Source organism: Terrapene carolina, unplaced genomic scaffold (genome assembly GCF_002925995.2).
Source record: "Terrapene carolina triunguis isolate 2854851 unplaced genomic scaffold, T_m_triunguis-2.0 Scaffold440, whole genome shotgun sequence".
Taxonomy (NCBI): domain Eukaryota; kingdom Metazoa; phylum Chordata; order Testudines; family Emydidae; genus Terrapene; species Terrapene triunguis.
Genome location: NW_020664791.1, coordinates 581,366 through 607,614, shown reverse-complemented (window position 1 = coordinate 607,614; position 26,249 = coordinate 581,366). Strand labels below are relative to the sequence as shown.

The 26,249-nt window shown below is 43.8% G+C and overlaps 1 protein-coding gene across 1 annotated transcript in view; it reads left to right on the top strand.

The window, feature by feature from the left end:
* Window positions 1-26,249, top strand: part of BAZ1B (bromodomain adjacent to zinc finger domain 1B) — a 75,580-nt gene that overhangs the window by 14,584 nt on the left and 34,747 nt on the right. Inside the window, exons 4-9 of the mRNA XM_024210924.2 lie at window positions 1,109-1,307; window positions 10,735-10,856; window positions 12,174-12,371; window positions 17,318-19,013; window positions 25,129-25,267; window positions 26,100-26,248. Coding sequence (XP_024066692.1) covers window positions 1,109-1,307; window positions 10,735-10,856; window positions 12,174-12,371; window positions 17,318-19,013; window positions 25,129-25,267; window positions 26,100-26,248 — 2,503 coding nt within the window. The remainder of the gene's footprint in view (window positions 1-1,108; window positions 1,308-10,734; window positions 10,857-12,173; window positions 12,372-17,317; window positions 19,014-25,128; window positions 25,268-26,099; window position 26,249) is intronic.

Genomic DNA, 26,249 nt, shown 5'->3' with positions numbered 1-26,249 from the left:
CACACACACACACACACACACACACACACACACACACACACACACACCATGTTCCCAATAGGAATAGCAGAGTGTAACTGACACCGCTTGCACTAGTTCAGCGGTGGGCAAACTTTTTTGCCCGAGGGCCACATCTGGGTATGGAAATTGTATGGTGGGCCATGAATGCTCACAAAATTGGGGGTTGGGTTTGGGACGGGGTGAGGGCTCCGGCTGGGGGTGGGGCTGGGGATGAGGGGTTGGGGGTCCAGGAGGGTGCTCCAGGCTGGGAGTGAGGAGTTTGGAGGGCGGGAGAGGGATCAGGGCTGGGGCAGGGATGCAGACTCCAGGCAGCGCTTATCTCAAGCAGCTCCCGGAAGCAGCGGCATGTCCCCCTACCGGCCCCCTGGCTGCCCCTACGCGTAGAAGTCGGAGAGGGGACATGCTGTTGCTTCTGGGCACGCTCCCCAGATGGAGCACTGGAGCGAGGCAAGCTTGAGGGCTGGATTAAAACGTCTGAAGTGCGATAGTTTGCCCACCACTGCACTAATTTGATTCTCCTACTTCTTGGAAAGGTCTACAGTAGTGGCAGATGCTCAAATGTGATTAGAGGAAGCCCTCCCTGCCTCCAATTGAAAGAAAAAAAAAAAAAAAAAAAAAAACGTGGGCCGGGGGGACTGAGTGGAAACTCAAGTTTGTCAAAAAGGAAGGGGAAGATTCAGTCCTGGTCCTGTGACAGTATATATTTTGGACTGAGTTGTGTTCTCTGTTTCCTGAGCTGGGACCATTGAGATGACACACACAACCCCTTGCAACACATCTGGAAGATTGAGGAAGTAGCAATGGTGGACTTTAGAAAAGCTTGTGTGCGGTTTTTCCTTCCATTGGAGTAATAAGCAGGACTTCTGAATAGGGCGGGTAATGGGGAGATCTTGTAAGTCTGTGACAGAGGAAACTATAGGAGTGTCTCACTGAGGTCAAAAATTTAAAAATTGTTCTCTCTCAAACCATAGTGTATATGTGACTCTTATTTTGTTTCACTTTCCTTCCTTCCCTTCAAGTGTTAAAAAGCTGATCAGCTCATATTTCCTGCCTAGTTACTGTTTTTTTAATGCATTTTTCTGCTTAGGTTGGAAAAGAGAAAATGCTGCCAGTAAAAATTGTGAAAGTACATCCACTGGAGAAGGTGGATGAGGAGGCTGCTGAGAAGAAATCTGATGGAACATGTGATTCCCCATCCAGTGACAAAGAGAACTCCAGTCAGGTAGCCCAGGACAACCAAAAGGAGTCAGTGCTGAAGGAGGATGACAGCAGAAGAGAGATTATGAGTGAGTAACAAGACAGCCTATTTAAGTGTTTGTGGTCTGGGGGCACAAACCCAAATGTTCTCAGGTCTGGGTTATGAAATACTGTACATGCTCTCTGAAGAGTACCGTGTGGATCTTCTCACTCAATGTTACACGATACACCAAAATTCTGAGCTAGTGGTGTAGTTGTAGTGGAATTAAAAAGCACTGCAAGTCTGCAGCTACATGTAGTCCATTACTTTGTCTTACAGAAATCAAAATGTGTTTAGATTTGCCTTTGTCCAGTATAGTCATATGAAACTTTCTTCAGTAGTCCTGTTAATTACAGCATGTGTGCAGTTTCTTTGGGACCTTTATCAAAGCTAAGAAAAATTGGGCATGTTTATCACTGGTGGAGATGCTAGTGGTGTTGATAGAAGCTGTAGTATAGCCAGGGCTCGGGTCTTCATCAGTATGTTTAACTTCACTCAGAGTAAAGTTAGATCAGATAAGGGTAGAGACAACTGCCATGACTAGGCTGTAGCTTCCAAAATTGCTGCCACTGGTTGACAGTTGTCAATCTAGAGGCTGTGTTATTTATTAATCGCAGGCACATGGAGGCATACTCCTCTCACTTGAATGACCTACACCAAGAATGTTGACCATCCAATGTTCTGTGCACACTGCAGCTGAAATAGTGTCACTGAAATATTGGCTAAGCGTCGCTCAGTTGATGCTGTGGACAGGACCTAGATGTTGCTGTCACCTTGTTGGTGTTTAGAGGGAATCATTGAGAAACCTTTCCACTCTGTTGTGGGAACGCTTCAAGACTCTTCCTGTATTTCAACCTCCTGCTGGTACCAGAGACTGCTCTTCTCATGAAGATATATCTCATCCTCTCTGGGTTTCCTGCTGGAGCATAACTGATTGCACTGGTACTTGCCATGTTGCTGTATTTAGGGTCACTTTCTACATAGTGACCAGCAGACAACAAAATGCAGCTAAAACAGAGCATTGTCAACAAAAACAGTGATCAGCAGAACTAGGTAATGGTTTGCACTTCTGAAAGGTCAGTAGTATTTAACAAGGAAGAAAATACCCTCTGAGAACAACTGGGGTGATGCATTCTTGGTGATGGGGCTGGGAATTAGGCACTAGCTAACATCTAGTGTGGTAGAATTGCTGAGAGTTAGATTTAAATTTCTGTCAACCACATCTTGAATTTAGAAGGCGTAGCTTGACACATGAGGTTCAAAAGAACGGCTGATATGAGCAGGAGGCAACTCAAAAGCAAGGAAAACCCAAGCTGAGCTTTATGCTCTAGTGCAGGGGTCTCAAACTCAAATGACCACAAGGGCCGCATGAGGACTAGTGCATTGGCCCAAGGGCTGCATCACTGACACCCACCCCTTGCTGCCCCTGGCCCCGCCCCCACTCCACCCCTTCCATGAGGCCCTGCCTCTTCCCACCCCTTCCCTGTCCCCTTTCCAACCCCTTCCCCGAAGTCCTCACCCCAACTCTGCCCCCTCCCTGCCCCCAGGGGGTGCAGGAGAGGTGCGGGGTGTGGCAGGGGGCTCAGGGCAGGGAATTGGGGTGCGGGAGGGGTGTTGGATGTGGTAGGGGGCTCCGGAAAGGGGGTTGGGGGTGCAGGAGGGGTGTGGGCTCCGGCCTGGCGCCGCTTACCTACAGCGGCGCTGGGGTGGCAGCACCATGGCCAGGGCAGGCTGCCTGCCCTGGCCCCGCTCTGCTCCAGGAAGCAGCCGGAGTCCCTGGGGGGGGAGCAGGAAACGGCGCCACGTGCTGCTCTTGCTGCTCCTCCAGGTACCCCCCCCCCAAGCTCCCATTGGCCGCGGTTCCCCGTTCCCGGCCAATGGGAGCTGCGGGGGGCGGTGCCTGGAAGCAAGAGCAGGGAGCCCTCTACTTCCGCCCCGCCTGGGGCTGCAGAGACATAGTTCCAGCCGCTTCAGGGAGTGGCTCGGGGCTCGCGGCGCCACAGGGTAGGCAGAGGGGCCAGGGGGCGCGGGGAGCTGTTTGAGATCCCTGCTCTAGTGTTAACTTTTGTTGTGATTTCCCATGCCCACTTCCCTTCATAGCCCAACGATAAAATCAACCGACCCTTGACTCTAAACATTGTGGCTCTCTACTTTGAGTCAATATTTAGTGTTTTCTCACCTCCCCAATAGGCCTTAGGAGCCAATTCTTCCTTTCAGACTTGGAGCTGATTGGAAAACCAAAATCAACTTTGTGGAAAAATCTAAGTTACTATTTTACAAGGTTGGACATAAAACAATTTAAAAATTGTTTTTCTTTCTCTCTCTCTCTCTCCCTCCACCCCTTTTTCCCATTGAACACAACAAAATGAATGTCCAAGGCTTTTTCCGTGTTTTCATTTTTGCCTTTTTGCTCTTTTATAACTCTTCAAAACTTCCTCAAGTTTGGAAAAGTTAGTGTCAAAAGGAAAAAATGGAACTCTAACACTACCCTCTGTAACTCTTAAGAACTTAAACTTTTTGCTTGTGGTTTTGAAAAGGCCGCTTGAATAAGAACTTTCAACCATCTCTGACCAGGGTAAATATCAAAGCTTATGTTTAAGGACACTTTACTGATTCTTGTAAAGTGCTTGTTACACCCGAGGGGGATGAGCATAGTCCCCATTTTACACATGAGGAAACTAGGAGTAGAGGTGAAGTGGCTTATGCACAGTGACACAGCAAATCACTGGCAGAACTGTAACTGGAACCAGATTTCCCAACTTCCGGTCCTTAGCTTCTATGGATTCTCACTCAATGCAGATAAGGAGCTTTTGCACTGCAGGTATATTTGAGCTGTGGACTATGTACATGTTAGTAATATTTGTAATTGTCCATACTATCTGAGAAAATGTTAGCACGTGGAGAAACATTCTGGCTTTAAACTCTAAGGCTGTGTCTACACTATAAGTAGAGTGTGATTCCTCTACTCTGTACACCTACTCGTGGTAGGTTGATGAAAGCTAGCGTGCATCTAAATAGCAGTAATAGTAGTAGTGAAGGCATGGCTGAGCGGTGCCAAGTACAAACCCACTTGAAACTGGTGGGTATGTACTTGGCATGGCGTGCCATGCCTCTGCTGCCACTACTGCTGTTTATACTCCTTAGCTCCATGAGATCTAGCACAAGTATGTGTACATGGGCAGGGGAATCACACCCCTAGCTCATAACACAGACATAGCCAATCAATTTATGAAACAAATTGCTGCATTAGTAATGCTTAAAATGGGGCTAAAGCACAGTAATTTAGTTAGCGAGGAAGGAAGAAACAGCAAATGCTTGTCATTGGGCAGTAATTGGCAAGAAATTGTGGAATATATTTGTTTTATTCATAGTGTAGTGTTTGCCAAAATTTCATTAAACAAAATATTACACGAGCACAGAAACCCCAAATCAATTAACTTCTGAATGGGGCTGGTCAAGGAACACAGCCTAGCCCTCTGTGCTTCTGACATAACCACAAAGCCATGTTGAAGAGTTAAGACTCCTGAGTTTTATTCTGGTTCTGCCTCTGACTCTGACTTTGGTAAAGTGACTGGTCTAATCTCTGTTTAAAGTTATCCACTTGTAAAATAACGATGATGCATACTGTAAATAGGAAATTTAACATTGTAAAGCGCTTTGAAATTATCAGAGGTGTTGAGTATATAATTCCATACTAAATAATCGCTTAATAGAAACGGTAAGAGTACACCATTAAATTCCCAATATTAAGCACGTGCATGCAACTTTAACTCTGCTCTCTTGTGTGAATTCACAATATTTTTTTAATTGCATGGCTGATGCATTGTATGAGAAATAGTAACAATGCAATTTTTCTACAATTTTATATATAACATCACATGGGTAATACTTAGCTGAGTTCGAGTCCTTGAAAATAAATATGAAATGCTTACTGTACTTGTATAACACACTACAAATGTAGTAATGAAAACATCTGGTGTATATATGCCAACTTCAGTTAATGGCATATACACACGGGGGCAGAGTAAACCTTAGCATTTTCTTGGCACTCATCCTCCCCCCCCCCCCCCTCTCCCCCCCCCCCCCCCCCCCCCAAAAAAAAGTATAAATAAAGCAGCTTCAGCTCTTGGGTTTGAATCCCTGCTGCCTTGCAGAGGTTCATGTATAGTGCATGTTGATTCTATGACCTGGATTATATCTAATCTGCAGTAGGCATCCCCTGTCCTACAGACACTAGGGCAGAGGTGGGCAAACTTTTTGGCCTGAGAGCCACATCTGGGTATGGAAATTGTATGGCGGGCCATGAATGCTCTTGAAATTGGGAGTTAGGGAGTGAGGGCTCTGGCTGGGAGTGTGGGCTCTGGAGTTGGGGCCAAAAATGAGGAGTTCAGGGTGCAGGGGAGGAGGGGTGAGGGCTGGGGTGCAGGCTCTGGGGTGAGGCTGGGGATGAAGGGTTGGGGGTTCAGGAGGTTTCTCCAGGCTGAGACAGAGGGGTTTGGAGGATGGGAGGGGGATCAGGGCTGGGGCACGGGAGGGGGTCAGGGGTGCAGGCTGCAGCGGCGTTTACCTCAAGCAACTCCCAGAAGCAGCGGCATGTTTTCCCTCTGGCTCCCCCCAGCCAATGGGAGCTGTATGGGCAGCGCACTGAACTCCCTGGCTGCCCCTACATGTAGGAGCCAGATGGGGGGACATGCTGCTGCTGCTTCTGGGAGCCGCGCGGAGCGGGAAAAGTCCCGGGCCCTGCTCCCCGGCGGGAGCTCAATGGCCGGATTAAAACATCTGGAGGGCCGGATGCGGCCCCCGAGCTGTAGTTTGCCCACCCCTGGGAAGAAGTCCCTCCTTTTGTATCTCATACGAGTAGTGCAGCTGGAAATGACTCCTAAGGTGCACAAACAAGGCTTGCATTCCTGCATGCCTTTGTAGGTTCACCAGCATGGAATGGGAATAAGCAGGCTGGGCAGCTGAAATAGTCAGGTTAGGAGACTTCAGGGAGCTGGGAAGCCATAAATTTAAATCTGCTAATGTTGAAAAACTAATTTCATTAGCATTTAAGCTGTTTTATGTGTACATGTGCACAAGTCTGTGGGGGTACTCTTCACAAGTTTAGTGAAAAGAATGTACTGTGTAGTCATAATGCAGGTAAATCAAAAGCAACTTTCTCTGGAGCAAGGCTGAGTATTGCTCCTCAAAGGCTATTTCCACTTGTTTAAAAATGAATGAAACTTCTTAGAAAGTGAGCCAAAAAATCTGAACAGAGGCAAAGTATTAAACTTCAATGTGAAAAGTATTTTTCTGAGACTCACTCTGAGCCACTGGAAACAGTTAGTTATATAACCTGAACTATAGCAGTCACAAAACATTTTTGGAATATCCAAAACATATGGTAAACAAAAGGAGACAGCTTCATTTGGATGCTTTAGGATGTTAACACCGTTTGGTTAATCCAGGTCTTGCTGAAGAATAACTTGTACCTGTAGAAGACTTTTAAAATCAGATTGTAATTCCTAAAAATGTGGTCGCATTTTTAACTCTAACCTTTATTATATGTAGTCAATATATGCATAGCCAGAAATGTCTTAGCATTCAGACGCTGAGTTCTGCTCATTCAGTTCTCTGCTTTCATTTTCTAAGACCCAGATCCTCCAAGCTATTTAGGCTCCTAACTTCCACTGAAATCAATGGGAGTTAGCTGCCTAAATACCTATTGAGGATTTGGGATGAGATGTTTTGCACACAACTTTCATTGTGCTCTTGAGCATTAAAAACATAATATGGTAATGTCCCTTCTATGCCTATAGTCAGTAATACTGTTAAAATGTTAACAAATATTTGTAGAACAAATGCGTAAGACGGACTTGTGCATCCTGAGCAGCCAGGAGTGCCTGTCTTGTTCTCTGATCTTGACAAGAAGAGTGTAGCCTCTTCTCTCAGGCCTCTGCACTGTGTTCTGGGCCTTTCACTTCAAGACCAAGCTCGTGTAATGTGCTGTACGTGGGGACCGCCTTTTAGACTCTGGAAACTAAAACTAGTGCAGAATGTGGCTGCCCGTTTATTAAATGGTACTTCATGCAGAGAGCACATTATACCTATGCTCTGTAATCTAATCAACAATGCCTCCTTATTAATCTTGGAAGGAGTGTAAAGTGTTGGCTGCTTAACTTGTAAAGCCGTAATGCTTTAGGACCTGGCTGTTGGAGACTGATTCTCTCACCGTGCAATAGTGCTGTAGGTAGAATCAGCTGAAATATTTGAACTTTGGTCCCCTGGTTTAAAAAGGAGAGATTTTCCCTCTTGTATAATATTTTTCTGTGAGGGTGATATGCTTCCCAGGGTTGTGAGGCACCTTGCTACCACCTGCCCTTAGCATGACAGAGTCTTATCTGTATCTGCCAGGCTCTGCGGTCCCTCTGCAGGCAAGCGGTAAGTACACACCAACCCCCAAGCCCTTCAAGCGTCTCTCTGGAGTGCCCAGCCCCTGTTCTGCTCAGCTCTCACAGATTCACTACTCCCAAAGGAATAGTACACACCAGCTTACTAGTTTTAACTCAGGATCACCACTCCGCTTAACAAACAACACTTGATAATAAACTTATTCTTTTTTCACTATAAATGTACATAAGAATGGAGATTCAAATAATAGAAAGTAAGAATAGTGGAAACAAATGCTTACATATAAACCAAAATCATAACATGCTTTCTAGAGCCTAAACTTAACTCACAGGACATTCCCCTAGCTTACAGCAAATTCTTTTCCCGGCATTTTTAACCAGGATGGCTGAGATTCCCCTTTCATAAGATCAAGTCGTCTTGTAGTTTCTTTGCAGATTGAAGGATGCCAGTGTGTCTCACTGCACCCCCAGATGTACCAGACCTTTGATCTTCACCTGAAAACTGTCCCCCCCCCCCATCTTCCTCTGCTGTTTACCTTTTCCTATTAATTTCCTTCTGAAGTCTCCGCAAGCCCTTCATTAGCACTTGACTCAGTATGCTAGTACAGTGGTTCTCATCCAGTGGTATGAGTACCCCTGGGGGTCCGCAGAGGTCTTCTGTGGGTACATCAACTCATCTAGATATTTGCTTAGTTTTACAATAGGCTACATAAAAATCACTAGCGAAGTCAGTACAAACTAAAATTTCATATAGACAATGACTTTATGCTGCTCTATATACTATATACTGAAATTCAAGTACAATATTTATATTACAGTTGATTTATTTTAGAATTGTATGGTAAAAATGAGTGGGTAAGCCATTTTTCACTAATAGTATGGGTGTGACACTTTTTTGTATTTTTGTCTGATTTTGTAAGCGAGTAGTTTTTAAGTGAGGTGAAACCTGGGGGTACGCAAGACAAATCAGACTCCTACAAAAGGTACAGTAGTCTGGAAAGGTTGAGAGCCACTATGCTAGTAGACTTTTGTTGTAAGACACACGCAATATGCAATGGTCCAGCAGGAGGATAAGTGTCTCCCATTTCCTGTCTGGAGAAGTTTGTCTCAAGGCACCTGTGAGTGACCTGCCTTTAACTACAAGGCCTAGAGAACATAATTTTCAACATCTCTACATGACGCCTCACACATGTTCCGTACATGCATCTCACAATGATTGGTGACCAATGTGACACATGCTTTCATTAGAGACCTCACGTGACATTATTTTGGTGAACCCAGGGATCTGTGTACCACTGTGCCTTCTGCTAGTCGGCATCAGGTTACAAGAAATCCTCAGTTTAGGTACTTGTTCCTCATTGACATTGTCTACCAGATCTCAGCTGCCTTCTGAACAGACTGCAATGCCATCTTTTTTTCCCCTTTGCATCCAGATTGTAAATGGAGTGAGGGATAAAGTTGGTTAGATGTGGCAATGTTATGATTTTGTTGACACATTGATGTTTGGATAGTCTGTTGCTAGGGATTTATCTTCGATATGTGTGTGATGTGCTTTAATTGTTAGTGTCTAGAGGTGCTAAGTTTGTTAAAACCATAATGTTTACAAATAGACATAATGGTGTATAGAAGTCTGTTTCTAGCCTAGGTCTAGAACAGGGGTGGCCAACCTGAGCCTGAGAAGGAGCCAGAATTTACCAATGTACATTGCTAAAGAGCCACAGTAATACATTAGCAACCCCCTTCTCCCTCCCCCCCGCCACCTCAGCACCTCCTGCCGATCAGCGCCTCCCCCTCCCTCCTCGTGCCTCCTGCCTGCCGTGATCAGCTGTTTCGCAGTGTACAGGAGGCTCTGGGATGGAGTGGGGAGGAGCAAGGGTGCAGCAGGGGAAGGGGCATGGGCTTTGGGGTAAGGGGTGGAGGAGGTCGGGCCTGGGGTTGAGCAGTGGAAAGTTGGCACCTGTAGCGCCAGCCCTGGAGTCAGCACCTATGCAAGGAGCCACATATTAACTTCTGAAGAGCCGCATGCGGCTCCGGAGCCACAGGTTGGCCACCCCTGGTCTAGAATTTGCCTGAGTACACAAACATGATTTTTTTTTATTATTATTATTATTATTTTAATTTGTAGCAATGAGTGTAAAAATAAAACTTGGGGATGGTCTTCCACAGCAAGTTCTTTTTGAATAAGAGATTTTTTTTTTTAAGGGAAGACAAACTTCTGGCTGTTTTCTGGTCAAGAAATACACATCTGTTCATTCTAGTAGTTGTCATTATTCCTTTGAACAACTTAACAATTGTAATGTGGGTATTTCGATAGACTGAACATCTTGTGTTGAAGAGAGCTGACCCACTCTCCTGATAACATCTTTTCTCGGAAACTTAATAACTTAAATGGCTTATGAAAATGTGAGTGAGACTTCTAAGACCATTAAAGTTAGCTTATTCTGTACCATTAGTTTGTAGCGAGTCTCCGTGGTGGAATTATTTCCAGATATAAGTGATCTGATCAAATTCACCAGCTTTAGTTGGTTGTTAAAAGTAAGCATGAATGGCACATCGAAAACACAACTGAGAAATGAATGCTTAAAACTTCGGTCTTGCCCTATTGTGTTTAGTACTACAGCTCTTTTGGGATGTGATCATCTACTTTACCAAGGCCACTGCATTTGCTAGGTACTGCTGGGAGGGATAAAGTGAATGGTGCATCTAAGTATCAGTTTCACAACTAGAGCTTTTGGCAGTAACACTGACCAATTTTATCTATTGGTGACCAGCTCAAAGGGTCTGAGCAGGTGTAGAGGACTAGATCACTATACAACCTTCCTCTCTGTGTGTAGATGGTTATAGGCAAACCACTGTGAAGATGGGCTCAGTGGTGGTCCCTCATGCATGTTAAGGTGTCCTAGGTGCTTTACTGAGGGAACTTTAAAGACTGGGGGGCATTAAAGGAACATGTGACAAGTCTAAGCATGATCTGTTAATGGTATGACTGTAGTCTGTTTTTTTTTTTTTTTTTTTTAATAATTCTATAGCCCCTAGTCGGTCTGTCTCAGCAGTGCATCAATAATGGTCTTTCTTCTGGTTGATCAGGTGACCGGGCACGCAGGTCCCCTCGGAAACTTCCTACTTCTCTGAAGAAGGAAGAGAAGAAGTGGGTGCCACCTAAGTTCCTGCCACACAAATATGATGTCAAGCTGCAAAATGAAGATAAGGTGAGTTGCCTGTATGAATCTTCTACTACGCAGTGTGACGGAAAAGGATGAAATAAATAACCGCTATGCGCCATCAAGCAGCAGTGAAGATTCCTTTAACCACATGCAGTATTGTATAGAAATGTTGTCTGAAGCCTTGGTGAGTAAGCTGGCGGTTAACTGGCTAATCCCTGATCTGTCTGCCAATTGGTTGATGAAACCTGGCCAGTGATATAAAAATTTTTATTAAAGCTAATGTAAAAAATATATATAATACACAGGTTAAGAAAAGCGTGTCTGTACACGTGGGCATAGTGCTTAGATTTAAAACAAACTTTGTATTTGTGGACAAAGTCATAAGATACATATAGTACATAATCAGCAATAACCTAAATTTAGGTGAATAAATTTAACAATACCATTAGCATCCAAATATTCGGGTACATCACTGATAAAAAGTTGTACAGATTTGTTTGTGTAAAGCGAAATATATCTGAGTGAAGATTGTCCCTCAGTAATTGAGAATTTAGGGTGGGTTGTTCATTTAGAATATACAATCCATTAGGAAAGTATTTCAGTTACTTTCCCGATTGTGCTTCTCATCAGCACTCTAGCTCATCCCTCCTGGTATTGCTTGTAGAAGTGACCAAGAGTAACTGCTTATATTGTAACTGCATCTGAAGAAGTGGGTCTCTACCCATGAAAGCTTATGCCCAAATAAATCTGTTAGTCTTTAAGGTGCCACCAGACTCCTCGTTGTTTTTGTGGATACGGACTAACATGGCTATCCCTCTGATGCTTATATTTAATCAGTGATATTTTGAGAGTGACATCATAGCTAATTACACTTCAGGAAGCACTGTGGTTTGCAGCACTGCTGCATGCTTTCTATCAGCTGTTCACTAGGTGATGTAATCCTGATAGGAAGGCAGCAATGACTTCAAACTAATGATTACAGCTTGCAGAGTAACTCCCCTGGTCTCAAAAAGGTTTTGATAAACTAGTCTCTTTTCTTTAACCAACTATTAGTGATTGGGCGTTGTCGCCAAAACAAAGTAGTAGACTTTGGCAAGGAATCCGCAATGTAAGTTAACATTTCAAATACTTCACTGACAGTTTTTAGCTAATTGAACATTCCACCAACTTCTCTCAACTGTCAGTGCTACAAGCGCTATTGGTTCTAATCTGAGGTTGCAATAGGTGCTGGTCACACAAAGAAAGGGGTGGATGCCTCTTGGCTAAGAGGTGATGTAGTGTACCATACCTGTGCTGTGTGGTGTTTGAGAGAATATATAAAAATTGAATGTTACTAATCTGTCTTGATGTGATGTTTCAAAGATCATCAGCAACGTGCCAGCAGATAGCTTAATCCGTACAGAGCGACCACCCAACAAAGAAATCCTGAGGTATTTCATCCGCCATAATGCACTACGGGCTGGCACAGGCGAGAATTCTCCATGGGTGGTAGAAGATGAATTAGTGAAGAAGTACTCTCTTCCCAGTAAATTTAGTGACTTTCTGCTAGACCCACATAAGGTAAGAATGCTCATTTAAAAATCTGCTTGCAGGGTAGGGCTGGGGGTGTGGAAGAGACACTGGCCAAGATTTTCAAGTGAATAATTTTTTTTTGGAGGCTCCAAACTTGAGACATCTTGTAGGGGCTTAGTTTTCAGACTGAAACCCCTGCACTTTCTGAAAATGAGCTCCATTAAGGCAACTTTAGATGAGCACCTAAAAATAGTCATCTTTGAAAAGACTGGCTGGAGTGGGTTTAGTTGGGCTATGGGAGGTCTTAACCCCTCTTAAGGAGTGGAACTAGGTGAGAAGCCTGTAGTCCTGGGGTCATCAGGTAGAATTAACTTCAATGAAGTCTATTGTAAATTGCATTTCTCCTTGCCAATCAGTAGCAATTATATAAGGAGCCCTCACTCTTGGACAAGAAGAAAAATAAGTTTAGTTGGACACAATATTGTCAGCAACAGATCAATGCAATAAATGTTGCTTTTTTCTAGGTGGTCACTCTCGACAATATATATATTTTTTTCAATCCCCTAGCCATCCAGAAAACATACTTGTTTGTGAAACACTGAAGTGTAGAAAATTTGGGTAAAGGAGACCTACAAATACTATTGTAAGGCAATGTGTTTATTCAATTAACTTATTTCATTTAGAGGCTTTTGCCCCGACACAAAACACTGAAAATCTAGTGGCACAATTACTATGATTGCATTTTCTTTGCCGTAGACAAGCAATGTAAATCCCGACTGTTGAAGCTAACTTGAGATGTCAGGAGTTTACTATATAGGAGAAAACTATAACCTTTGTCCAATAGTGTGAATTACTGAATCATTTATCTGGTTATCGTAGTTTAGAGACTGTAGTTGAGATATTAAATATTTTGGTTTTGTAACTGTTTCCATAGTCCCTGCAGAATTAATACTTAACTTTCATATAGTGTGCTGGATTCACAGATCTTAAAATACTTTACAAAGGAAGGCCAGGATTACCCCCTTATATAAGTGGGAAATTGCAGTGTAGAGGTGAAGTGATTTGCCCGAGTGCATTAGCATGTCAGTGGCAGAGCTGAAAATAGGACTTAAATCTCCCAGTCATGTGCCCTACTTTTGGACCATACTGCCACTAGAATAGATAGATAATCTATTCTATTATCGTGTTATCCTAGATCAGGGGTAGGCAACCTATGGCATGCGTGCCAAAGGCGGCACACGAGCTGATTTTCAGTGGCACTCACACTGCCCAGGTCTGGCCACCGGTCCAGGGGGCTCTGCATTTTAATGTAATTTTAAATGAAGCTTCTTAAACGTTTTTAAAACTTTACATACAACAATAGTTTAGTTATATATTATAGACTTATAGAAAGAGACCTTCTAAAAACGTTATAATATATTACTGTCACACAAAACCTTAAATTAGAGTGAATAAATGAACACTCGGCACACCACTTCTAAAAGGTTGCCGACCCCTGTCCTAGATGCAGGCTTGCCATCCCTTAACTGAGGGAGCTACTTTTGGCAACCCCGTGGCAATTATCACATATACTGAATATTCCACATAGCAGTGATAAAAGGGGCTTTCAGTATTGAGGTTAAACAAGACTCATCCTTCACCCCCAAAAAGGCTAACTATTGCACCATTGCCTCAATATACACCATATTGAAACCCTGCTGGAGCACAGAATCTGCCCTTGGGAGGTGTGCATATTGGGAAAGTCCTGTTTTTTTCCTTTATGGAATAATTCTAGCATGGTTCAAACTTAGTAAAACTGCACCCTAGAACATAAAAGGATTTCCTTACATCTTTCTACCTGCCCTAGTAGGATGGCTCCGTGCTCTAGCAGGAATATTTAGGCTCACATAGAAGTCTGGTGTATTTAAAGGAAAGATTAATATAAAATCATTAATATGCAGACTGCCTCTTAATTTGCTGTAGTATTTGGGGCATTCAGTTACTAAAAATACATAATTAAAAAGTATTTGCTGACCACCCTTAAATGTTCTGAGTATTCAAAGCACCAAAGGAGGCATGCTATCAATGTAAAGAATTTTATTCGATTTGCACTTGCAGTGACTTCTCTACGCTGCTGCAAGTCTTTGGTAAATAGTGCATTAGCTGTCCCTAGAACAAGAGCACTGTTTTTATGAAACTCTTAGCCCTGGTCAGCTTGAGATGGTATTTGAGCCTGAGACACCAGTGTTGTGCCTGTACCCTGTCAATGGAGGGCCTGCAGTACATTCTGTTTAACAAGTGTAGCAAAAAACTTGCAAATCTATTGTAATCAGTTTTACTTTTGGGGGGAGGAAGCTGCTGTTACTTTCATACCATTCCCTGCCACTTCTAGTTACTTCCTATTAGGAAACAGTAAAACTGTGGGAGAAGCTGAAAATTGTTTTATATTTCACTGTAAATATTTAGGGAGTCCTGACCTTAATCAGGTCCATCTGTTGAAATGTTGGAGAATTTTTGTCATAACAGCCAATTTCTGGTTTCTTAGAACTTTCACTGGCAAATTCTAAAGAGAAGTGGGGTAGCATACTGTCTGGAGAACTGGCAAGTGAAGACAGGACATAGGAGCTAAAGTTAAATACCGAGAGCTTGACAGGAAAAAAAAATTGTCAACATTTGACTGCTCTTACTTCTCAGAAATTTCCCCAATATAGATTTCTTTTCTTGTAAAGAAATGCCTAAACTATATGATAATTTGACGGACAACTTGTTGCCAAATGTAACAACTGATTTTTTTTTAAGTAATCTGTAGTTATGCAAGTACAAAAGAGCCTGCAGGGACAATGTTCTTCTCTGGCTTGACAGTTATATCAAAGTATGGAATAGAAACTTTTTTGATCACTGGTCTTGGACCAATGCTTGGGGAAAGTTTACTAATCCTAAGAGCATCTGCACTGATACTGCCAAAGTAGAGTTAACCCTGATAGGTTATGAAAGACTGGACTTTCAACTGTGGGTTGTTATAGTTGTTTGTAATCTTGTAAAACATCTTAATAGTCCCAGAGAATGTAAAGTCAAAATTTTCACCTATGCTGTTTCCCTCTCTGAAGTCTGCAGCGTAAACATACCTTCAGTAAAACACCTGCGGCTGGCCCACGTCAACTGACTCGCGCAGGGTCTGCAGGGCTATAAAATTGCAGTGTAGCTGTTCGGACTCTGGCTGGAGCCTGGGCTACAGCTAGAGCCCAAATGTATACACTGCAATTTTATAGTCCTGCAGCCCTAGGCCTGCAAGTCTGAATCGGCTGATCTAGGCTGGCCGTGGGTGCTCTTTTCAGTGTAGGCATCCACATGACACTCAGGGTATACCATAGCCATTTCCTATGTTCAAGAGGCAGAATGTAACCGACTTAAGGGAGAGTAAAAGCAAATGACTCTTCACCCCTGTAGCTTCTCTTAAGTGGAAACAAGAGCTGCTTATGTCAGCTGAATGGCACTAAAGTGCCTTCATTGCCCTGTGGGGTAGAAAGAATAACACTGTAAGGGCCTGGGAATTAATGTAGTAGTTAAGGTTACTTCAGGACTTTCATAATCACAACTCTGAGAATCTTTAGGGAGGAAGTTTTCCATCTTGGCCTTAGCCCAGAGGTAAATTCAAACAATTTTAAAATCTGAAATTGGTTTGTCCTCCAACAATCTAGGATTAGTTCCTCAATTCTGCCAAAATAACTTTGAGTTGTCAGCATGTTCAACTGGCACACATGCTGCAGTAATATCTAACGTAAATGGTTGAGGGTTATCACTAATATCATGCTGAAAACAACTTTATCTGTACGTGGTCTCCTGCAATGTTTATATGCTGTCTTCAGTGGAGCTCTCTGCAATAAGGACCCGAAGGGCATTACAAGAAAACTAAACTTTCATTAAATAGTTAATCTTAATGTAGTAGTAAACATTCAGAAGTCAGGAAATAAGAATGCTAACATTGCTATGGGAAATGTAACTTGATTACGATGGGCACATGTTTACTATATCTGTTCTGAAATATGTACCTTATTATAGCAATTATTAGAATGTTGCACATCCTGTATCTCTTGTTATGCTTGACATGACAGAATTTTTCACTAAAACCTTAACTTTTTCACTCTGACTTCTGATAGCTGCAGTAATATTTATAACATGAAGGTTATAAATATTATTGCAAGTCTTCTGTTGTTTTTGAGTTCTTGAAATTAACCCATCCGGTGCACATATGTCACCTGAATCTCAGAAATGCTGAGCACCCAAATACCATTGAAATCAATAGGAGCTGGAGGTGATCACAGCACCTTAAAAATTATGCCGCTAAACTACCACTGTGTAGTCCTTTTTTGGACCAACTTCCGTTGGTGAAAGAGACAAATGAACTTTCACCAACAGAAGTTGGTCCAAGAAAAAGGCTTTGTCACCCCCTTGTCTCTCTAATATCCTGGGATCAACACAGCTACACAAATGCTACAAACAATTGTGTAGTCCTATTGATTAGGTAACAGTCCTGAACAATAGAACTGCATTGACAAATGGATCGCTCCAAAGGCTACAAACCCTCCAGATCGACCCCCATATCCTCAGGAAAGCCTTCAGAGCAGGCCTCCGAAACGGAGTCCTCTTTTTACCATACAAACTTGCAAGCAAACAAATTCATAAATCTGTGAAAACTAGAAAGCTTTTCATGTAATGCAGTTGGAAGTAACTTTAAAACATCATTGTAGCAAACAAACTTAACAAATTTGAAAGCTGAATGTTAAATCCTCCTAAGATGGGCTGTTAACTTCATAACCTGAGGAACTCTCTATAGCAAATTGAAAGCCTTTGCAATGGTCTGTGTCCCTCAGTATGCTGTGCACTGAACTTACCTGTGAAACTGAACAGGGAACTGAACTAAACTTATCTGTTAAAAATCATTATCAGGGAAAGGTTCTTCAGACATTGCCCCTGCTTAGGTTGGTTTTATTAATATATCTCTTCTTAAATTCTAGTACATGACTCTCAACCCCTCAACCAAAAGGAAGAGCTCTGGATCACCTGACAGAAAGCCCTCCAAGAAGTCCAAAATTGATGGATCTTCACTGGGCCAGCCACTGAGCCCTACGCTGTGGTGTCATGTGCATTTGAAGAAATCTATTATTGGCTCCCCACTAAAAGTGAAGAACTCTAAGAACGCAAAATCCTCCAAAGAGGAGTTGGAGGAGGTGATGAAAATAGTGTCTCCAGGCAAACTTGGTGCTGACTTCCACATTCCTAAGAGGAACCGACTAGGGAAGGGCAGCGATAAATCCTTAGACAAGAAACTGAAAGGCAAAAGGGTCCTGAATGGGCAGAAGTCCCCTGGGAAATCAAAATCACCCAGGAAAGGTCTGAAGAATCCCAAGATGAAACTGAAACAAATGACACTACTGGACATGGCAAAAGGCACCCCTAAGGTATCTAGAACTCCTAAGAACTCAACAGGGACTCCCAGGTCCTCCAGCAAACCCCAGAAGCATCTTCCTCCTGCTGCGCTCCACCTCATTGCCTATTACAAGGAAAACAAAGACCGGGAGGATAAAAAAAGTGCCCTTTCCTGCATCATCTCCAAAACAGCCCGGCTACTCTCCAATGAGGACCGAGCCCGCCTTCCTGAAGAGTTGCGTGGGATAGTACAGAAACGCTATGAACTCTTAGAGCACAAAAAGAAATGGGCCTCCATGACCGAGGAACAGCGCAAGGAGTATCTGAAGAAGAAGCGGGAGAAGCTGAAGGAGAAACTAAAGGAGAGAGCGAAAGAGCGGAAGGAAAAGGAGATGCAGGAAAAACTGGAAAAGCAGAAGAGGTATGAGGACCAAGATCTTAAAGGAAAGAATTTGCCTGCTTTTAAACTAGTGGATACTCCAGAAGGACTTCCCAATACTCTCTTTGGGGATGTGGCCATGGTGGTGGAGTTCCTGAGCTGTTACTCAGGCTTACTGATGCCAGACGCTCAGTATCCCATTACAGCAGTCTCCTTGATGGAGGCTCTGTGTGCAGAGAAAGGGGGCTTTCTCTACTTGAACCGGGTGCTGGTCATTCTTCTGCAGACCCTGCTGCAGGATGAAATTGCTGAAGACTATGCTGAGTTGGGAATGAAACTCTCGGAAATCCCCCTTACCTTGCATTCTGTTTCTGAGCTTGTCCGCCTGTGTCTACGAAAGTCAGATGTGCAGGAGGAAAGTGAAGTTTCTGATAATGTAGATGAGAGCAAGGATTCAGCTACCTTTGAAGATAATGAGGTGCAAGATGAGTTTTTGGAGAAGCTGGAGACGACCGAGTTCTTTGAGCTGACATCTGAGGAGAAGCTACAGATAGTCGCAGCACTCTGCCACCGAATCCTAATGACTTACTCCGTGCAGGACCATGTGGAAGCAAAGCAGCAGATGTCAGCTGAGCTTTGGAAGGAGCGGCTAGCTGTGCTGAAGGAAGAGAATGACAAGAAAAGAGCAGAAAAGCAGAAACGGAAAGAAATGGAGGCTAAAAACAAAGAGAACGGGAAAGATGAGAATGGGGTGGGAAGGAATGACAAGAAAAAAATAGAGATGGTAAAAACAGAGCAACAGATGGAAATAGAGGCTGAAGATATGATCAGTGCTGTGAAAAGCAGGAGACTTCTTGCCATTCAAGCCAAGAAAGAGAAGGAGCAACAGGAGAGGCAAATGAGAGGTACAATACTAGAGTACTGGAGTGTATGTGTGGGAGCGGGGGAATGGGATACAAAGTAATGTAGATAATTCAGTTCTCCATTTCCAATAGTGTTACCTGGCCATGAGGGATTTTATGGCTGGTGTCGATTAAGGTCTCTAGTTCTGTTGATGTGAGGCATTGTGCAGCCTGCAGGATTTTCAAAGCCACAGCTATGTGGTGCTTTATTACTCCATTAGCTCAGAATTTGGTGTGCTATGTGTCAGATCCTCTTCTTTCAATTTTGCCTTTTCAGAAATCTCTCACAAAGTACCTTCCTAGTTCTCACACATGGGGAGGGTTGGAAAACAGCAAGTCTAGATGGAGTACCGGTGGCTGGCGGTGCTACAGCCGCGCCGCCTGGCTAGAGCCAGCCACGCACTGTGCAGCACAGAACACCAGGTCAGGCCGGGCTCTGCAGCTCCACTACCCCAGGAGCTTGCAGCCCCACTGCCCAGAGCATTGCGCCCACGGCACAGTGAGCTGAGGCTGCGGGGGAGGGAGGATAATGGGGGAGGGGCTGGGGACTAGCCTCCCGGGCCGGACAGAACGGTCCCGCGGGCCAGATGTGGCCCGTGGGCAGTAGTTTGCCCACCTCTGCCCTATAGGCTCCATTGTAGAAGATGAAGAAGGGGAATGGAGTTTGAGGAATTCAGAAGGCCAGGTAGAGAAGCCTGGAAGAGTCACCTTCCTTGGGGCCACCTGGCCCAGGCCACCCCTGTGCCTGGATCATAGAAGGAAATGAGAGCGCAGCTGTTAGTTTTTATTCTAGTATTTATTTCCTTTTGTTTTATGGCGGAAGTAACAGCAGCTGAACACAGATGAAAAGAATAAAAATAAGCTCCTGTTCCCTCAAGCACTGATTTCCAAAGGTGTCCGTGATTGTAGTAATAAACCCTAGGTCCCCAGAATTAATCCGGGTGTGGAGGCAGCTGTGGACCCTGTTTCATGCAATTTTCCAGGTGTGAGGAACCTCTGCCCCTCATGCCACTGAGTGGTTCCTCATGTGGGACAAGAACCAGATGAATCAGAAAATGGAACAAATTAATCAAAAATGGGAAATGGTGTAAATATACCATAGACACCATGCATCTGCTCCAGGGAGCTGTGCTAGGGTGGCCAGATGTCCGGGGGATCTGACCAGTTTTTGATCTGACCAGACCTGATTTCTGCAGGCGGGGGAGGTGCCAGGTCATCACCGGTGCCAGTCCCTACTTAGCTGGGGTCGCCTCCTATCTGCGACGGGTGGCTACAGCTCCCAGCCCTGGCTCTGTAGGCAAGTCCCTCCTGACCGGGGGGGAGGGGAAGATTCCCGCACTCCTGCTGGTGTGTCCGTTTTTTTAAATATTACAAAGTTGGCAACCCTAAGCTGCGCAGGGCATTGTAGGATCGGTGCAGGGAGAGCACCCAAAATAGGATTGTCAGTCTGAAAACATGGCACTTTTGCAACTTTCTCTAGTTCAGTCACAACTGTGTAATTGTTTAGTAGAGATGTAGCTAGGGAAACGCAGCATTGGGTTTCAGGTGGAAATTTCCTTCACCACCATAAAGGCTAGAAACCTATGGAGAGTTTGTTTTAAATGAAACTGAGATTCAGCAGCAAATCAAACAGCCTGTTAAGGCCCTGTCCATATCTGTTGTCATCCCTTGAGATTCTATGCTGTCCCCGTAGGAGACCCCTTCTGGTCCTATGGCTTCTGCTGCTACCTCTGTACTAATGCCAAGCCTGCTGCTCCGCTCCCCATTCTTCAACAACCACTCTGATGTAATCTTTTGGTTGTCTCACCACTCTCTGAAACTCAGTCTCTCAGTAACTGAACTCAACTTTCCTCATAAGTAGCCGCCTCCTGCATCAGCCTTGACAACTCCACTGTCCTTGCTGTCTACTTGCCTTGCAACCTCTCTCACCTTTGTAAAGTGCTCTACTCTGCATCTAGCTTTTTGTCAGTCCAGGTGCTGCTGATTTATCACTAAAATCTGTAGTAATAAAAAAAAAAACGGGGGTGGCTTCTGTCACCCCAGTTTTTGCCATGGTTGTCAGTTTTAGGGTCAACATCTATAATCAGAGGAGAGGGAATGAAATCTTGTGCCCCATGAGGCTCCTATTCCTTGCTGACTGGTTAAAATCATAGAATCATAGAATATCAGGGTTGGAAGGGACCTCAGGAGGTCATCTAGTCCAACCCCCTGCTCAAAGCAGGACCAATCCCCACTTAGATTTTTGCCCCAGATCTCTAAATGGCCCCCTCAAGGATTGAACTCACAACCCTGGGTTTAGCAGGCCAATGCTCAAACCACTGAGCTATCCCTCCCCTCCCTTTAATCCTAAATCCTACTTTATGCGGAAGCTGTCAACCAGGAGCCCTCTTTATGCTATGTGGCTTCAAACAGGAAAGAAAACCCGTTTGTTTTGTGGATGTTGAGTTTAAAGTAAAAGCTGTCTTCTAGTGTGACTGTTTTTGGTAAGAACAAGTGTTTCTGTTGCTTGGTGTATCTCTCTGTTTTTGAGTAGGAACACTCCTCTTCCCCCCCCCCATGTAAAATTTCGTGTTCATTATTAGCTCTTAATCTGAAAACCCAGTTATTAAACTGAGTAGCGTGTGAGTTATTTGAGCATGAAAAGGTATCTTGGATAATGATGCACTTCAGATGGAAAAAACTCCGTTTAAAAGGAAGCAGGAATGTGGCACATGAATGGAAGTCGCGATCCAAGTTCTCTTCTTACTCTGCCACAAGTAGTAATCTTAGGCAAATCACTTACGGACTCTGTTTCTCAATCATTAAAATGGGAATAATATATTCCCTACCTCATAACTGTGTTAAGCTTTATTCTTTATCATTTGTAAAGTGCTCCGGTATAGTGACAGATGCCATAGATGTTACCTACAAATGACTTTGCTCTTTTGCATTCTAATTTAAATGGCCCAACTAGGCACTGGAAGTAACATTTTGCAGAGAATAGGGAAATTAAGTACTATTATACAACTTGCATTGCTGTGTTGTGATTGGAGGGAGTTACCAACAGGACAAAATCCTTGCAATCTGATCCGACTTCTTTAAAAATGAGTTTCTATGCTTTGAGGAAAGCGACAGAAATCTTGGAGACCTCAAAGTGCAGAAACTGCTCTTCCCAGCATATAGGACTTTCCCTGTCCTTTCTAATCAGTCAGACATAGGAATTGACAGGACTCGAAAAACTTCCCAGGCATGTACTGGCCAGAGGGCAGAACCTACCAATCATACCTTGATATGGAGAATGAGTTGGGTGCCCACCAATGAGCTTCCTGGGCAATACTTTAGTGAGAAGTCCAGCACCCACAAGGGCTGCTGGGATTCTTGGGGACAGCACCCCTGTATGGGCGCCATCTGTTTATTAACATCTGACTGATAGGCACCTCATAAACTTGCTGCCTTTCCTGTCTTCATCTGACTACTAGAAGGGAGAGAGCTTCATCTCCCCACAAATCTATTTCTCCTCCTTGCCCCACAGAGCATTCTGGCAGCAGCAATGAGAGAGTCTTCCTTCAAAATATGCCTTTCTCAGCTTTCCCAAACAGCAAAAGGTGAAACTGATGTCTCATTTTGGTGTCACTAAGGCCCATATGGTTCTGGGTAGCAGCAGTGAAACTGATCAGAATTGTAGGTTGCACTGTGTTGGTTGGGAAAGCTCTGAGCAGGGACAGAGGCACTGGAGCTGTCTGCAGGCTCAGGAACAAATTGCATTCATTGTATGTTCAGGTGCCATTTGGAGGTTTTCTTTGCAATCATAAGGGCTGGAAATGTAATTTTCTGAGAACTTAAATTCAGTAGAAATTGGTGGTGTGGGTTCTGTCAGTAGCCGTGACAAACTTCTCGCTTGTCAATGGTGAATGGAGTTTTCAAGCCATGATAGTGGTCAAACCAAATTAGTACTCCTAATCTGGTATCATATCAGCAGTTTGGATGCCTTAAGTAGTGCTTAAGAAGTACTATGCTGTCTCAGTACAAAGCTTGTAGTAAACCTTGTTCAAGTAACTAGTGAGCTCTCGAGGGTATGATGGTAAATGGGATGGAGTGGGGAAGAGGCTATGCTGTTAAGAAATTAGCAAATGTCAATGCTGACAACCTTTCTAGCCCAGGTGCAAGCCTCCCCAGTGAAGGTTCCCACATTTGAAACTGGAAACCTGCTGGTATGCAGTGGAAACCAGAACCAACAAATAGCTTATTAGGGTTTTAATCGCTCTCTTTAAAAGGCCTTCTTGAGAGCTGGCCCTGTAAGAAGGTGCTCTGAGTGTGCACTGTTCTTGTAGTCCTCGGCTAGCTGTTGGCTATTCTGTATACCTATCTGCAGCACAAATGTAGGTTGTAGATCTTTTAAGTCCTACTCTCCTCTGCCTGTAAAAAGGCTGTGGTGAAGTTCTGGCAGCTATACAAGCAGTAAGTGTACAGAGAATGAGGCTTCAGTCCTAGGTTTCAAAAGAAGGCATGGGGAAAGAGGACTGTAGCCTGCATAGAGTGGTGTGAGGAGCACTTCCAGCTGTTAGCAATATATGGGGAAGGTGCCTCCTGTATGTTTGGAGGAAAGCTATTGCCCATCTCCCACTGTGATCCGAATTCCCCGGGTTGGCTTCAGTATTTTGTTGGTTCCAATTTTCTCAAGGATTTGAGCTCTTGCATTTAAGTTCTGAATCTACTTACTTAGATTTTTGGTCATGGATTGTAATATAACTTTGTCTTTGGGGTCTGGATTTCAGCTTAACTTTAGACAGATTCATTTTTGTTCCCTTTTTCTCAATACATCTCTTACATAGTGAGGTGGGCTTGTTCTTCAGAGGCAGGTAAAAATGCAGGAGACATCTGTAAAGTACCCTGAGTCCAAAAGAAAAGCTTAAAGCCCTCTGACCTCACTTCTTTGCCTTCTTGGCAGAAGTTGGTTATTTATCCTGATCATGAGATGAAATGTCTAAGTAAAGCTCTTGGGTATGTTGACACTGCAATGGGAGATGATTGCAGCTAGGGTAGGCATATCCGTGCTAGCCTTAGTGTAACTAGTATTTCTTAAAAAGCTGTGAAGACACAGCAGCATGGACTAGCAATAGGAGTATGTACTCCTGGTTCTGGGTTGGCTTGTGCAGCAACACAGGCTTCAGTGTCGGCTGTATCTTCACTGCTCTTTTTGACTGTACTAGCTAGATTAAAGATAGCATAGGTATGTCTGCCTGAGCTGCAATCGCCCTTCCAGTTGCCATGTAGACATACCATTCATCTGCAGGAATCCTGCCACCTTTCACTATTTTCATTCTGTTTGTGGACTTCCCGGGGGATGTAGGAGCTACTAGAATGCCAAGATTTTTGTCCTGACAGATGAGCTAACCTTACTGTTTTTGAACTCTTCTGCTGGCATGGCAGAATATCTGGGAATGTATGAGTTACTAGAGCATGTGCTTGTCCTTCCTGTAGCCAGAGCAGAACAGCTGTGCTTAGAAACCTATGTGGTTAAGTTGGGCGTGCCTTCCAGTCTACAATTGTCCATTTGGTAGAAAGGCTTCAGAAAAGGTCCTTTATTCTGAGGACCTGAGTTGAAGCAGCTAGTCAAATGAAGTGAAGATGATGCATAAGGCCATGCAGAAGAACAGGAGAACAGAAAATAAAATACCAGTAATATTAAAGTCCTTCTCTTTGCCTCAGGCCAGCTCACCCTCCTGCTCTGGTTTTGTTCTGCATTCTTTCTCACACTGAAATTAGCAGCGATTGAGCTTGAGGTTTGGGATTCTTTCAGATGCTGGACCCTTGGGCAGTTGTGTGGTCTGAATTGGGAGAAATTCTAGGGGGTTTTCCCATGGGAGGTGGGGGGGCAGGGTCAGTAGTAACTAGTGCATACTAGCTAAAGTTCACAAGCTATTCTGCAATAACTCCCCATGTGGACATTCCCATTGCGCACTGAGTGCCTTTGTGTGCATTAGCTTAATTTACTTTGGAAATGCATTAACAGAATTTACCAATAAATTAATCTTCTTTCTTCACCTAGCTAATCAGCAAAATAGAAAATAGCCTATTGCAATATGTGGTGACTCTGATTACAGTAGTTTTCTTTTAATGTGTCTGGTAATCCCTGCAGTAAAACTGGAGAAAGAAGCAGAGGAGGAGAGAATCCGGAAGCATAAAGCTGCAGCTGAAAAGGCATTCCAAGATGGGATTGCCAAAGCTAAGTTGGTGATGCGCAGAACGCCAATAGGAACTGACCGTAACCACAACAGGTAGAAGACCTAACCTTAAAGCTTCCCTGTGCTATCTGTATCCCTTTAACTGCTAATGGTCCTGTTAGGTGATCACCTCCTTTCTGTTAGAATAGAATGTTATAAATGAATATTTAATGTATTTGAGATCTTTTGTACCAGTATGCAATGCATTACTGTGCATCGAGAACTTCGGGGCGGCCTACTGTAAAGCTAAAATAGAGATGAGACCATCTCCAAACTGCTGTAGTCTGGGGGACCTGCATCTCTGCGGGAGGGATGCATGACACTCAGTCTAACCCAGTATTTCTCAGTCTACTCAGGCTGGCACCCTTTATTCTAAATCAAAAACTTTTGTGATGACCCCTTGCCCCACACTTACAATAAACTAAGAGTAAAAAATGTCAGTGATAACCCTATGTAATTGATTTGTTTTGAGAGGCTGACAGGAAGTACTTCACCTTGAAAAGTAAGAGTGTGCGGGGGAGTGAGGGAGCAAGAGTTTGCTTTAGGTTGTAATGCAATTTCAATTGCATCGTCTCCTGATTAGCTTTGTGGCCCGACCAGTAGTTGAAACAGTTGGCTAACGTTATCAAACTGCTGGCTATAGTAGTTACCATTATTATCCTTCTCTCATTCAGACTTGGTGTATGGTAGACTCCTTAGAAAGAACTGTAGGATAGTTGTTTCTTCTTGCTCATGCTGCACTTCTGCTGAAGATATAGATGCATGCACATATTTTAAATGCCTGCGTACTTGTGTTCTCTCCTCTCGTGTGTGAATGTATATGTATTTTTTCCGTGCAACCCTTGTCCTCCTGTGGTTCCTGCAGTAATGTCTATGCTCTTTACAGATATTGGCTGTTTTCAGATGAGGTTCCTGGCTTGTTCATTGAGAAGGGCTGGGTACATGACAGTATAGACTACAGATTCATCCCTCGCCGCCAGAAGAAGGAGGAGGTGATAGATGATGATGATGATGATGATGACTACTACCCAATGGG